The sequence below is a fragment of the Octopus bimaculoides genome, chromosome 28 (assembly GCF_046866305.1).
Source record: "Octopus bimaculoides isolate indiv1 chromosome 28, ASM4686630v1, whole genome shotgun sequence".
NCBI classification, from domain to species: Eukaryota; Metazoa; Mollusca; class Cephalopoda; order Octopoda; family Octopodidae; genus Octopus; species Octopus bimaculoides.
Genome location: NC_142955.1, coordinates 21,013,620 through 21,025,586, shown reverse-complemented (window position 1 = coordinate 21,025,586; position 11,967 = coordinate 21,013,620). Strand labels below are relative to the sequence as shown.

At 38.1% G+C, this 11,967-nt stretch overlaps 1 protein-coding gene across 1 annotated transcript in view; it reads right to left on the bottom strand.

Annotated features, from left to right (window-relative positions):
- LOC149130731 (calpain-2 catalytic subunit-like) overlaps positions 1-6,732 on the bottom strand; it is a 17,215-nt gene extending 10,483 nt beyond the window's left edge. Inside the window, exons 1-6 of the mRNA XM_089344672.1 lie at positions 6,314-6,732; positions 4,971-5,037; positions 3,688-3,792; positions 2,918-3,077; positions 1,333-1,501; positions 284-367 (exon numbers count right to left, since the gene is read on the bottom strand). Of these exons, the coding sequence (XP_089200798.1) occupies positions 284-367; positions 1,333-1,501; positions 2,918-3,077; positions 3,688-3,792; positions 4,971-5,037; positions 6,314-6,475 (747 nt within the window). The 5' untranslated portion in view covers positions 6,476-6,732. The remainder of the gene's footprint in view (positions 1-283; positions 368-1,332; positions 1,502-2,917; positions 3,078-3,687; positions 3,793-4,970; positions 5,038-6,313) is intronic.
- Between the last annotated feature and the right edge of the window lie 5,235 nt (positions 6,733-11,967).

Genomic DNA, 11,967 nt, shown 5'->3' with positions numbered 1-11,967 from the left:
CTGCAAACAGACAGAATGTTCTATACTCACATACAGACATCGCTCCTCCTCCTCCTCCCCCTTCCTCCTCCTCCTCCTCCCCTTCTTCCTCCTCATCATCATTGTCATCATACTTCATAATTATACACATCGCCATCATCATGATCGTCATCATCATCATCATCATCACCATGAGCATCCTCATGCTCACCACCAGCAGCTTCAGTTGGTTTTGTTTTGTGTTTTGCTAATTAAAATTGATGAAGGAAAGGTGTAAAAAAAGGTGAGAAGATTAACAACTTACCTTCGCAAGTTTTATTAAACAATAAGCATGTATCGTAAAGAGGCCTTCCTTTGTTTTGCCTTCGGTAGTTTCCCCAGGACCCAGCTGAGTGAGATAGAAACAAAGGAAGTGAACTAATAACAACAATAATAGTAGTAGTAGTAGTAGTAGTAGTAGTAGTAGTAGTAGTAAAATGGAGAAACTTTCAAAATACAAAGACCTAGAAATAGATTATAAAAGCCTTTTTTGAAATCTTCAGAATGGACTCGTCTGATAGTCAGACCCTTCCTGCAAGTGACAACAGCTGTTCAACAGAACCCTGCAAGTCAGTAATACAAGGACGCTGGACGAGTGCGTGCAGAATGGTTTTGTCGCTCTCGGGTAGGTCCGTCTGACAGCACTTCCGTGCCTGTAAAGTTTATCTCGAATCACCAATGGATTTACTTCAGGAACACCGCAGTGGCAGTTAGGATAATAGTATTAATTAATAGTAGGAGATGGAATTCGTAATAGACCTTTAATTAGGTACAGCATATGTTTCGACCCATTGGATCTGGGTCTCTTCAGGTACATTGATAAAGATGTGTCACTTTTTAGAGTAGGCTGGCTTGTTGTGATATGCCCATCAAGTTAACTTGAAGAGACACCTTTATCAATGTAACTGAAGAGACCCAGATCCAATGGGTCGAAACATGCTGTACATGTGCTGTCAAATACAAAACCCATCTCCTAGCAATTAATACTATATATACATACATGTTTCCTCCTCCTTCTCCCCATCATGCTCCTCATCATCTAACGTCCATTTTCCATGCTGGCATGGGTTGGGCAGTTTAACCAGATATGGCAACCCAGAGAGCTGCATCAGGCGTTTGCAATGTTTGCATTGGAATGGTTCCTACAGCAGCATGCCCCTCCTTATGCCAACCACTTTACAGGACGTGCTGGAGGATTCTTATATGGCACCAATGTGGTTGCTTTATACATGTACATGTGTATCTATGAATCTATGTATACACACAAACAAACAAAAACTGAAGCCACAGCCACCAACATAGACAAATACTTACAATGGCACACGAAAACATCGAGTTCATGGCTTGCATCCTTGATAACAGCTCGAATATTTCTGCAGGGTCAACGTCTTCGAAACGGATGTATTCAGAAACTCCTCCAGTCAGTAGCACCGTGCCAAAGCCAGTGGAAGCACCAATCAAATTCTCATAGCAGCCAACAAGCCTTCACCAACAAAGATATACATATATGCATTTAAATATATATAATTCAACCCATGTCAGAATGGAGAATTAAATGATGATGATGTATGTATATATATATATATATATATATATATATATATACACACACACACACACATATACACGCATGCACACACAAAATAATCAAAAGTAAAAGACAATCAAAGTCGCTCAAAAAATTCCTCACGAGTGCTAAATTGCCTTCTGTAATTCCTTCGCGAACAGTCAAAAACTGTGGCCATCCCAGTTGTGAGACTTGAATCAACCTTATTAAAGACACAGCACACAAGTTCAAATCAGGACAGATTTTTGCCGTAAAAAATCACTTTACATGTTCTTCAAGGAATTTAATAAACGCTTTCAAATGTCAAGGATGTAATGAAGATTATATAGGTCAAACAAAATTTACTCTAAGAAATAGACTGACTCTTCACCGACAACAAATATGAGATCCAAGTACTAGACAGATTCCACTGAGTGGTCACATAGACATAGGTTCAAAAGATAAGTCCCCCAAATTCCAGGTCTTCCCACTACCTATGTTCAGTGAATTCCACAGATGAAGCACGAATAAACAAAGAAAATACTTCCATAAAAAGGTACAAACGAAGACATAACAGAGTCTATACACAAATAACTATTCACACACGAAATTCATTCTGCTGCTTATCATGAGGAAACTACACAGCTAACAACCTACACTTTAGCCAGTGGACTACATACAAACGACTCCTGTCCACTCTCCCACCAGACAGATTAAATTTGGAGTGCCTTGACTATAACTAAACCTGTTCACTCAACCGTCTCGGACTCCTTTGTCTATTGAACAAATTGCTGTGTGGTCAATTTGATTGCATTATTTTGTTTTTGTTCTGGGCATGGTCTTATTCTGCTTTTGTGCTGAGGCAGCTCGTCACTGAGGCATAATTCTTCTGTGTGTGGAGTTGAACGCTAAGCTATTGCAGTAGCTGTTTGTGAATTTCGATGGAGTGGATGCTGCCTTTGGCACAATCACATCCAGTTCTGGCATTTGGATAGCATTCAATACTGAAATTTGGTACCAACCATTCTACAGTGGTGCCCTGGCATGACCTCAACTTTCGAGCTGATACTAGTTAAAGAGTATATACATACACACACACACACATACATACATATACATACATACACATATATGCATGCATACATAAGAAAATGAAGATATATAAAAAGAGATGCACAGACAAAACATATAAATTGAGAGAGATTGAGAGAGAAAGAGAAAAAGAGATTGAGAGAGAGAGAAAGAGAAAAAGAAATTGAGAGAGAGAGAAAGAGAAAAAGAAATTGAGAGAGAGAGAAAGAGAATGCTGGAGAGAGTTGGAAAGTGAGGGAGAGAGAGATGGAGGTGTCTTACTTGGCATAGGCCTTCTCCAAGAGACACACCCAAAATTCGTCAGGTTCTGAAGTATTGTGAGCGTAAAGTAATTCTTGGGTGTTTGTGTCAACTGGAAGTCGGTCATCGACGACAACTTCTTTCCATTCTCCATACCACCAAAAATTGAAACGGAAAATTCCTGCAATTGACCAGAATGAATAATGGTGCAAAATTGGCAATAAGCATCAAAAGTGAATCTGAGAATTTAACAAGAGATTTGTATTACGTCATGGCATATCTAGAGCTACATTCTTTAATGTAACTCTACTTTTTGTTATTAATCATTTGGATGTATATGTTCTGCTGGATGCGTTGTGTTCATATGGCATTAGAAATAATGTTATATTTATATTTTTCTGGTTATATATACACACACATATATATACACATATATATATATGCCGCTGTGTGTTTGTGTCACCTTCTCCTGACATCATGTGACTTTTGTGAGCAAGCTTAATTCTCATAAAAGCCAAGTCCTTCATTTGCAGTCTTCCTCAAACATATGCCTGGCCTCAGTGTAAATATCCCCTTAAAAAAGCAACAGGTGAGGATTGGTGACAGGAAGGGCATCCTGCTGTTGAAAATCTGGCTCAACAAATTGTGTCTGTCAGAGGCAAGCATGGAAAACAGAATCTTAAAACGATGAGGATTGAAAGGAGACAGATGAGGAAGACCATAAGAACAGACTACTTAAAAAAAAAGAAAAGAAACTGACCTCTGATGACCTTTCATGCCACTATACTCACCTGCATAGTCTTCAGTGAACGACTGGTTGCTAGGGACAACTTTCTCAAACAACTTCCTGTTGTTGGTAAGTAAACAGCTTATAGCGGAGATAAGCCAACAGTCACCTGTGTGTGGAGAGTAGTGGAGAGAAGAGAGAGGTTTTAATGGTGGTGGTGGTGGCAGGGGTATGTTTGAGTGGTAGTGATGATGTACCATAGATATATATATATATATATATATATATATATATATATATATATATATATATATATATGTATGCATATAGTAGTAGTAGTAATAGTAATGATAATAACGGTGATAGTAATCCACTAGACTACCTGTGACCCATTCGGCCACCAGGAAACTCTGAGTTCCTTGGAAACGAAGTTTTGTTCCAGGTTACTTTGCATCCTTTCAACAAATGTGAAATCGAAATCCCACGTAAACGGCTCCTTTCCCCAGCAGTTAGTTCACTATGTTTGTATGTGTGCATGTATGTATGTATGTGTGTGTGTGTGTATGTATGTGCGTGTGTGTATGTGCATCTGTGGATGCCTGTATGCACATAGGTTCGTGTGTGCATATATGCATGAAGAGTACCAATGCAGTGTTTTAAGCTTTATTTAGTGTATCTCAATGTTAATAGGTTTCATCAGGTCCTCGTTAACTCTTATTTATTTATTTATTTAAGGTAATGATAGGTTGGGTTATTTTGAGACCAAGTTAAAGAAGGAGGAGGCGGGAGTAGAAGAGGAAGAGACAGGGAGAAAGAGAGAATGAGTGAGAGAGAGAGAGAGAAAGAGAGAGACAGAAATAAAGAAAGATAGATAGATAGATAAATAGAGAGAGAGAGAGAGAGAATGACAAATGTAATTAATCTTATTTCCTGCCACTTAAAAGCTGTTTTTACCTGAATTTCAAATATTTAAGGAAATAAGTCCATGATGATTCTCTACCTTATCTATCTACCTGTCTGCCCCTCTGTCTGTCCGCTTGTCTGTCTGTTCGTCTGTCTGTCCGTCTGTCTGTCTGTCCGTCCGTCTGTCCGTCTGTCCGTCTGTTCGTCTGTCTATCTAGCTAGATAGCTGTCTCTTTGTACCTGTCTGTCTGTCCGTAAGTTTGTTTGTCTGTCTCTTTGTCCGTTCATATGTCTGTTTGTCCCTGTCTTCCTGTCCATTTATCTTTCAATTCTTGCGTCCCTCCGTCCACCCGTCCGTCTGTCCGCCCTTCCCCCAGCCTGCCTGTCTGTTCTACTGTCCGTCTGTCTGTCAGTATTTCCATTCCTCTAATACTCCCTACTTACCAAGTTTTCCTTGGTTCAAATCGCGGTAGGTGGCCTCTCGCATGAAAACTGCAGTGTCTTTTAGTTCCTGTAAAAAAAAGTGCAAATAATGATGTAAGAGAACCAACACCGGCTGTCAGGTGATGGGTGGGGTGGGGGTGGCAAACACAGACAGAAACACACACACACACACATATACGATGGGTTTCTTTTTTCTCAGTTTCTGTCTTCCAAGTCCATTCATTAGGCTTTTGTCATTCTGAGGCTATAACAGTAGAAGACACTTGCCTAAGGTGTCACACAATGGGACTGAACACAGTGGGACCATGAGGTTGACACACACACACACACACAACTTAGAGCATGCTTCTCTTTCAGATCTATGATTTATTGACAATATATATATATATATATATATATATATATATATATATATATATATATGTATAAAGGTTAAAAGAAAATAGAGATATACGATTGACATATTACAAATTCATTAACATTATAATATAATAATATATGATAAATAAGAATACAAAAATAAATATTTGTCCTACAATTTGTTTTGATTCATAGCCAATGAGGAATTTATAAAAAATTCACATTTATGGATATGAATCTCATAAGAGTTATATTTGCCAAAAAAAAAAAAAAAAGTAAAAAAAGAAAAGAAACCAGACAAATGTATGTATGTATGTATGTATGTATGTATGTATGTATGTATGTATGTCATGTGTGTATATGTGTGTGTGTGTGTGTGTGTGTTTGTGTGTGTGTGTGTACGCATGCATGTATATATATATATATATATATATATATATATATATATATATATATATGGTTCAAATTTACAAAAATCAAAAAAACGAAGACAGGTGTAGAAACAACAAGCAGGTGAATTAGTTTATCACTCTAGAACATGGAAGAGTTTTGACTTTTCGAGCCTATGCTCTTCTTCGACAGAAAGGAATGGGAGAGAAAAAAAAAACAGAGAGAGGAAAGAATGTGTAGGGATTAACGGTTCAACATGATGAACTAGCTGGAAGAAATTTATGTATGTATATGTGAGTATATATTTATGTGCGTGTGTATATTTATATGTGTGTATATATATGTATGTGTATGTATCTTTGTGCCTGTGTTTGTCCCTCACCATTGCTTCACTGCTGATTTTAGTGTGTGTATGTCTTCATAACTTAGCCGTTCGGCAAAAGAGGATCGACAGAATAAGTACTAGGCTTAGAAAGACTAAGTTCTGAGTCAATTTCTTCAACTAAAACCCTTTAAGACGGTGCTCCAAAGTCAAATGACTGAAACAAATAAAATAAAATAATAAAAGAATCAAGTCTGACGTTTGTTCTCACCTTTGGCCTTTTCCACACGAGGTCCTTTTGCACAGTTTCCAAAAATAGGGACCTGAATGTTGCAGGAAACTCCGGATCCTCAAAAAGCGATCCTTCTGCCAGACATTTTTTTTTGATTCCTTCGTAAGGTGTTGGCTTATCTTTGTGAGGTGTCGGAGCCATTTCAGTTGGTTCTGAGAATTTCAGAGAAATACAAATGATTTTGAACAGAATCAGAAAAGTTCAGATGTGTTCATAGAAATCCAGAGAGTTCCTTGAGAAGTTCTTGGAGAGTTGAAGAGTTTCAGGGAGATTTAGATAAGAAGTTGAGATAGGTTTTGGGAATTGCAGAGAAGTTTGTAGAATTTACTAGAGTTTTGAAGAATTTTGGAGAGATTCAGAGAAGCTAATATCGGTTCTAGGAATTGCAGATTGGAACTGAAATGCAAGAATATGCTTAGAAATATATAAGAAAATTTGAAGATGCGTAAGAGAAGCTGATTTTGGAAATGTGCCAACTATTAAGATACGGAGTGGGGAAAGGGAGGGAGGGAATGTGTGTGTGTGTGTGTGTGTGTGTGTGTGTGTGTGTGTGTGAGTATATTTGCGCAACAGCCATCATGCAAATAACTGCAGCTGTTCTGTGAGGCTGGTTGCCATGTGCAGCTTCAATATTGCAAGGATGGGTAGTTCAGTGTCACGTTCACTTGTGGTGGGGGTGGGTTTAGGTGGTGGAACTGGTGGAAAAAATGAGGGTGGCGGTGGTGGCTGAAGCTTGTGCAGTAGTGGCGAGATAGGGTGATGTGCAGTTGTGATATGCACATAGGTATGCACATACACACACACACACACACACACGTTGTAGCAGATTATGAACAAGAGAAACATTTGGCATCATTCAAGAACATTTAATTTATGATATAAACACGATACTGAAGAGTTGTGAGAATAACATTTTCGTACACACACACACACACACACACACACACACACACACACACACACACACATTGTCAGCAGATAAAATAGTTGAAAAGCAAACGCACTGTAAAGTATTTCAGCAATGACAATTTTTAGGAAGTTAAACATGCAACACTGTGACCGAGTTTGATATCCCCCTCTCACTCTACCTGTGTGTGTGTATATATATATATATATATACAGATATATATATATATATATATATATAATTCACTTTATTGCTCCAGTCCAGTCAGCTGTACTTCAAGGGGCCAGTCTTGTCACATTCTGTGTCACACTAAATCTCCTATGTAACTGCATTAAGGGTACATGTGTCTGTGGAGTACTCAGCCACTTGCATGTCAATTTCTTGATCAGGCTGTTCCATTGATCGGATCAACTGGAACACTCATCAACATAACCGATGGAGAGGCAGTCAAGCTATATGGGTGTCTCTCTAGACACCTACCCCCACACACGTACGTAGTGCTGTTATCATGCTACAGTAATATTGAAGATATAATAATCCTAGAGAGACTGTAAAGTTTCGTCGTAATACAAATCAAAGATCCGTTTCAGTCCCAGAGCAGCGGACAGAGAACGAGCTTTTAGTTCTATTTCTAGTTTAGTTAAAAAAGCTTTCTATTTCTAGGTTAGTTAGCACAGGTTTAGTTAGTAATCGAGATACATGATAAGACACCCACACGTTAAATATAATTAGAAGTAATAATAATAATATTTATTTTGGTGTTACCTCTTAACAAAAATTAATCTATATAGTTATGTTTTTAAAATACATTTTCTTATGATAAGGTGCATAGAAGGTGTTTGTAAAGACGAGAACATGATATGCATTGGTAAGACATCTAGAAGCATTGCCGAGAGACTAAATGAGCATTTCAGACAAAAACAAAAACAAAAAAACAGGCCTCCATACTCTACCAGCATGGAGGCAACCTGGGTCAACTTGACAAATGCAGGAGATCGTCCTCTTAAATGAAACATCCCCAGTACTAAATAGGAAATATACGCAGGAGGTAGTCATACGCCAATGCCCACAGTTTATATGTACAGGTAGAGCTGTTGTTAGGGTTAGGGTTATATGTACAGGTAGAGCTGTTGTTAGTAGGCTGGTATACAGACGTATATATGTGTATGTATATATATATAAAGATATGTATATACATACATAAATAAATAAATATATATATATATATATGTATGTATATATGTATATATGTATATATATATGTATGTATTATATATATATATATATATATGTATATATGTGTGTGTGTGTATATATATGTAGGTAAATGGACATGTAAGTAAACAGATAGATAGGTACATAGGTAATATGGACAGACAAGCGCGCGCGCACACACACACACACGTGAAGACTGAAACCCATGACCATATATATACACACACACACACACACACACACAGATGCACGTACAGTCACACAAACTCATACACAAAGACACACTCAAACATGCACACAACGGTCTGAGTTCAAATTCCACCGAGGTCAACTTTGCCTTTCTTAGTCGATGAAATAAGTACCATTTACACACTGGGGTCGATGTGATCGACTGAGCCCCTCCCCACAAAATCCAGGCTTTGTCCCTATAGAAGAAAGGATTATTATTATTATATTTTCCCTGATTTATATGAAATTTTTACCAGTTCCGTTTTTACCCTTATTCTTTAATTATGACCCCACTCTTATTTATTTATTTATTTATCATAACTCCTTTTTTCCCCACTTTAATTTTCATCAATTCTAATCTCTCTCTTACTATTATCCCTTTGCTTTCATAGAATGGTCTTATGGTACGCTATTCATTGTGTATTTCCTTATTTATCTATCAACCAGATGAATACCATCTTTATTCCTCCTCTGCTTTCCACCCAGAAGTAGACCATCAAACTTTCTGTTAGTAAGAAAGCTGGCATGGAAGGATGTTAAAAAGATATATATAGAAATGACTGCGAACGTTATCTTTTGCTTTTAACTCTATATTTCCGGTTGAATTGTGTCATAAGATAAACACAACTATCTTTCTAAATTCTGGAGATGAGACGCTTGGCTGCCCCGTTCCACCTTACCTACCAGTCCACTACCTACTAAAAATCCACCTGTCTGTGACAAAAATTCCTCCTCCAGCACTGTTCTGACCTCGTCTACAGAATTCATATTCTCCCGTACAAATGATTTTGAAGACTGCCGAATAAATTATAATCAGGTAGGGGCAATGCCTGGTTAATACGTTGGTTGGCGCATCGATTTTCGAATCTTATTGGGTTCTCATCAGAGAATCAAGCAGCCAACCTGTTTATATACTCAACAAATGCAGCAGTTACTCTATGAAGGAGTTCCTAATTTGCATACCGAAAATGTTTAACACTCTATAAATACCAGGGTCCTGTCAATGGGAATCAGTCCACACAGTATCAAGGTATGATATAATAAATATGTCACATTGGGGATAATTGCAAAAAGGGAAAGATGGGAGGAGAGAGGGGGCGTCTAAAGCAAAAGTGTTGTGCAGTCGAAATATATGAAAAGAAAAAAAAACAAAAACAAGCAGACAAATAAGAATATTGATGAAAAGGGAGGTAACTGCGTCTGTTCATAAAAGTTATTTCCCCTGGACAGACGTACAAGCGCGTGCGAGAAGACATACCACACACACACAGAGCACACATAGATACACACATGCACACACGCACATACACAGGCACACACAAAATCATACACACACGTACGCGCTCGCGCGGGCACACATGTTTCCGGCTATGCACACACGCACGCACGCACACACACACACACACAAAATCACTGACAGACACGCGCGTGCGCGCACAAGCACATAGAAACACACAAAAATGCAGACACACGCACACCTATATACACACAAACACATTGACGCGCGCACACACACGCGGACACATACGCACACACAATAAACACGCTTATATCCAAGCACACACATATGCACACAGACACACCTACATGAACACGCACACACGCACACACATACACACACACACGCATCAAAGTGGTTCTGGGGTATAAAATATGAGACTTAAAATAGGATGTTTAAGGATGTTGAGCAAAACGCCCATGTTTCCAAAGGTGAATTATTCCAACCCCAAAAGAATTCCTCTCAACACAAGGCTATGATGCTCCCCGACTACTTCTCCTCCTGATCAGAGATGCACATATCGTCAGCCACCAAAGGACATGCTCAACTGGTTAAGGTCAAACAACTGACAAGCAAATCTGTGGTATTGAGCGGAATATTTGCTGTAGGCCATCTTTTATACTAAGACAAAACAATGTACTTGATAACCACTTCCAATCAGTTAAGATCAGAAGCCATGAGAGCCATTGTCTGGTACTGAATCAGGGTTGACATATTATTATTATTATTGTTATTATTATTATTAAGGCAGAATCGTTAGGACGCCGGGCGAAATGCTTAGCGGTATTTCGTCTGTCTTTACGTTCTGAGTTCAAATTCCGTCGAGGTCGACTTTACTTTTCATCCTCTCAGGGTCGATAAATTAAATACCAGTTGCGTACAAGGGTCAATATAATCGACTGGTCCTCTCCTCTAAAATTTCGGGCCTTGTGCTTAGACTAGAAAAGATTATTATTATTATCATCGCCTTTGCACAGCTTCTAACGCTGGAGATGTACTACGGTGTCAGCTATTCACTGCCAGTGAACTAAGGTAACACCTTATTTTTCGAGAACCATCCGGAGTATTCGAGCGGTTCCAAGCAGTGCTGTTTTCTGCAAATGCTCCACCTGTATTGCAGCCCCTATTTGTTCCATGTACTTCTCGAGATTTTTACTCACTGTTCCCAGGGCTCCGACAATTATTGCTACTACTACCACCTTTTCCATCGACCACAACTGCTTAACCTCCCAAGCTAACCTGTCTATTCATTATTATCATTATTATTATTATTAAAGTCAAAATTTAAAGAAGAGTGTCATTTTCTATCTCGTGAACAATATTTCGACATCTTGCGTGTCTTCCAGTGGTTCAAAAAATAAATTTGTCAATCTACCTCATTTTCGTTTATATAGAAAGGATTGAGGTAACTCCTCCTGAAGATATAGAGTCAAAATTTAAAGAAGAGTGCCATTTACTATCTCGTGAACAATATTTCGACATCTTGCGTGTCTTCCACTGGTTCAAAAAATAAATTTGTCAATCTACTTCATTTTCGTTTATATAGAAAGGATTGAGGTAACTCCTCCTGAAGATATAGAGTCAAAATTTAAAGAAGAGTGCCATTTGCTATCTCGTGAACAATATTTCGACATCTTGCGTGTCTTCCACTGGTTCAAAAAATAAATTTGTCAATCTACTTCATTTTCGTTTATATAGAAAGGATTGAGGTAACTCCTCCTGAAGATATAGAGTCAAAATTTAAAGAAGAGTGCCATTTGCTATCTCGTGAACAATATTTCGACATCTTGCGTGTCTTCCACTGGTTCAAAAAATAAATTTGTCAATCTACTTCATTTTCGTTTATATAGAAAGGATTGAGGTAACTCCTCCTGAAGATATAGAGTCAAAATTTAAAGAAGAGTGCCATTTGCTATCTCGTGAACAATATTTCGACATCTTGCGTGTCTTCCACTGGTTCAAAAAATAAATTTGTCAATCTACTTCATTTTCGTTTATATAGAA